The sequence below is a fragment of the Fukomys damarensis genome, unplaced genomic scaffold, assembly GCF_012274545.1.
Source record: "Fukomys damarensis isolate Sample0158 unplaced genomic scaffold, DMR_v1.0_HiC HiC_scaffold_37, whole genome shotgun sequence".
Taxonomy (NCBI): Eukaryota; Metazoa; Chordata; class Mammalia; order Rodentia; family Bathyergidae; genus Fukomys; species Fukomys damarensis.
In genome coordinates this window covers 9035590-9037162 of record NW_022900949.1, presented here as the reverse complement: position 1 = coordinate 9037162, position 1573 = coordinate 9035590, and the positions used below count along the sequence as shown (strand labels likewise).

The 1573-nt window shown below is 61.2% G+C and overlaps 1 protein-coding gene across 1 annotated transcript; it reads left to right on the top strand.

Moving 5' to 3' along the window:
* Positions 1-908: 908 nt before the first annotated feature.
* Diras1 (DIRAS family GTPase 1) lies at positions 909-1567 on the top strand. Its single transcript, XM_010634835.1, has one exon. It carries the CDS (start codon positions 971-973, stop codon positions 1565-1567), a length of 597 nt encoding a protein of 198 aa, XP_010633137.1. The 5' UTR covers positions 909-970.
* The last annotated feature ends 6 nt before the right edge of the window (positions 1568-1573 follow it).

Here is a 1573-nt window from a genome sequence, read left to right as displayed (position 1 = left end):
TCCCGAGTGCTGGGATTACAGGCATGCGCCACCACGCCCAGCTGTTGTTGTTTTTTGATACTGGGGATTGAATTTGGGTTCTTGTGCTTGAAAGGCAGGTGGTGGCAACACTAAGCTAAATCCTCGTCCCCTTTTTTTGTTTTTTTGAGACAGTATCTCACTACATAGTTCAGACTGGCCTTGAACTCACTGTGTAGCTCAGGCTGGCCTTGAACTTGCAGCGATTGTCCTGCCTCAGCCTCCTGAGTGCTGGGATTACAGATGTGTACCACCATACCTAGCTGCTGCTGCTTCTCCTCCTCCTCCTTCTTCCTCTTCTTCTTTTTAAATCTTTGAGTCTTGCTAAATTCCTAAATTGCCCAGGCCAAGCTCCAACTTGCAATCCTTCTGTTTCAGCCTCCTAGAGCGCTGGAATTACAGGCATGGGCTACTGCACCAACTGACTTTAAATCTTACTCCACCCTGTGGCCCCCAAGAGATGTAGGATGCTGTGAGCTGAAGGGCAGGGAGCTGTGGCTGTTGGGGACACACTGTCACCCACGGGGATAGGGACAGAGCGAAACCGAGGCTCAGGATGGTGAGGCGGTTGGTCCTGGGCTCAGAGCCAGGGAGGGTGCACTGGCTGCTAGGGGCCCAGGGCCACCCTGTAAGAGGGCAGAGCGGCCCTCATCGTCCTGGGATCTCCATGCCTCCTTCAGCCCAGAGTGCCCTGGGGAAACGTCGGCCCCAGATTTTCTCAGGATGGAGCGGCACGGGGCCTGGCAGCAAGCCGGGCTGCAGGGCAGAACCGCAGAGTCAGCCACACAGCCGGGACAGGGCCTCCCGGGACGCCGGCCGTGCCACCTTCTCCTCTCCCGCCTGTCCCCTCCCCGGCTGGTGGCCTCGGGCGTCCGACTATCCTCTCTGCACAGGGTCGCTCCGGGGTCCCAGCAGCCGGCCCGTCCCCCCAGCCAGCCGGCCAGCGGGGAAGATGCCAGAGCAAAGCAACGACTACCGCGTGGTGGTGTTCGGCGCGGGCGGCGTGGGCAAGAGCTCGCTGGTGCTGCGCTTCGTGAAGGGCACGTTCCGCGACACCTACATCCCCACCATCGAGGACACGTACCGGCAGGTGATCAGCTGCGACAAGAGCGTGTGCACGCTGCAGATCACAGACACCACGGGCAGCCACCAGTTCCCGGCCATGCAGCGGCTGTCCATCTCCAAGGGCCACGCCTTCATCCTGGTGTTCTCGGTGACCAGCAAGCAGTCCCTGGAGGAGCTGGGCCCCATCTACAGGCTCATCGTGCAGATCAAGGGCAGCGTGGAGGACGTCCCCGTCATGCTGGTGGGCAACAAGTGCGACGAGGCCCAGCGCGAGGTGGACACGCACGAGGCGCAGGCCGTGGCGCAGCAGTGGAAGTGCGCCTTCATGGAGACCTCGGCCAAGATGAACTACAACGTCAAGGAGCTCTTCCAGGAGCTGCTCACGCTGGAGACGCGCCGCAGCGTGAGCCTCAGCGTGGACGGCAAGCGCGCCGGCAAGCAGAAGAGGGGCGAGCGGGCCAAGGGCAAGTGCAGCCTCATGTGAGACAGC

Coding starts and splice junctions, on each gene's coding strand:
- Diras1 (XM_010634835.1), top strand. CDS start 971: ATGCCAGAGCAAAGCAACGACTACCGCGTGGTGGTGTTCGGCGCGGGC.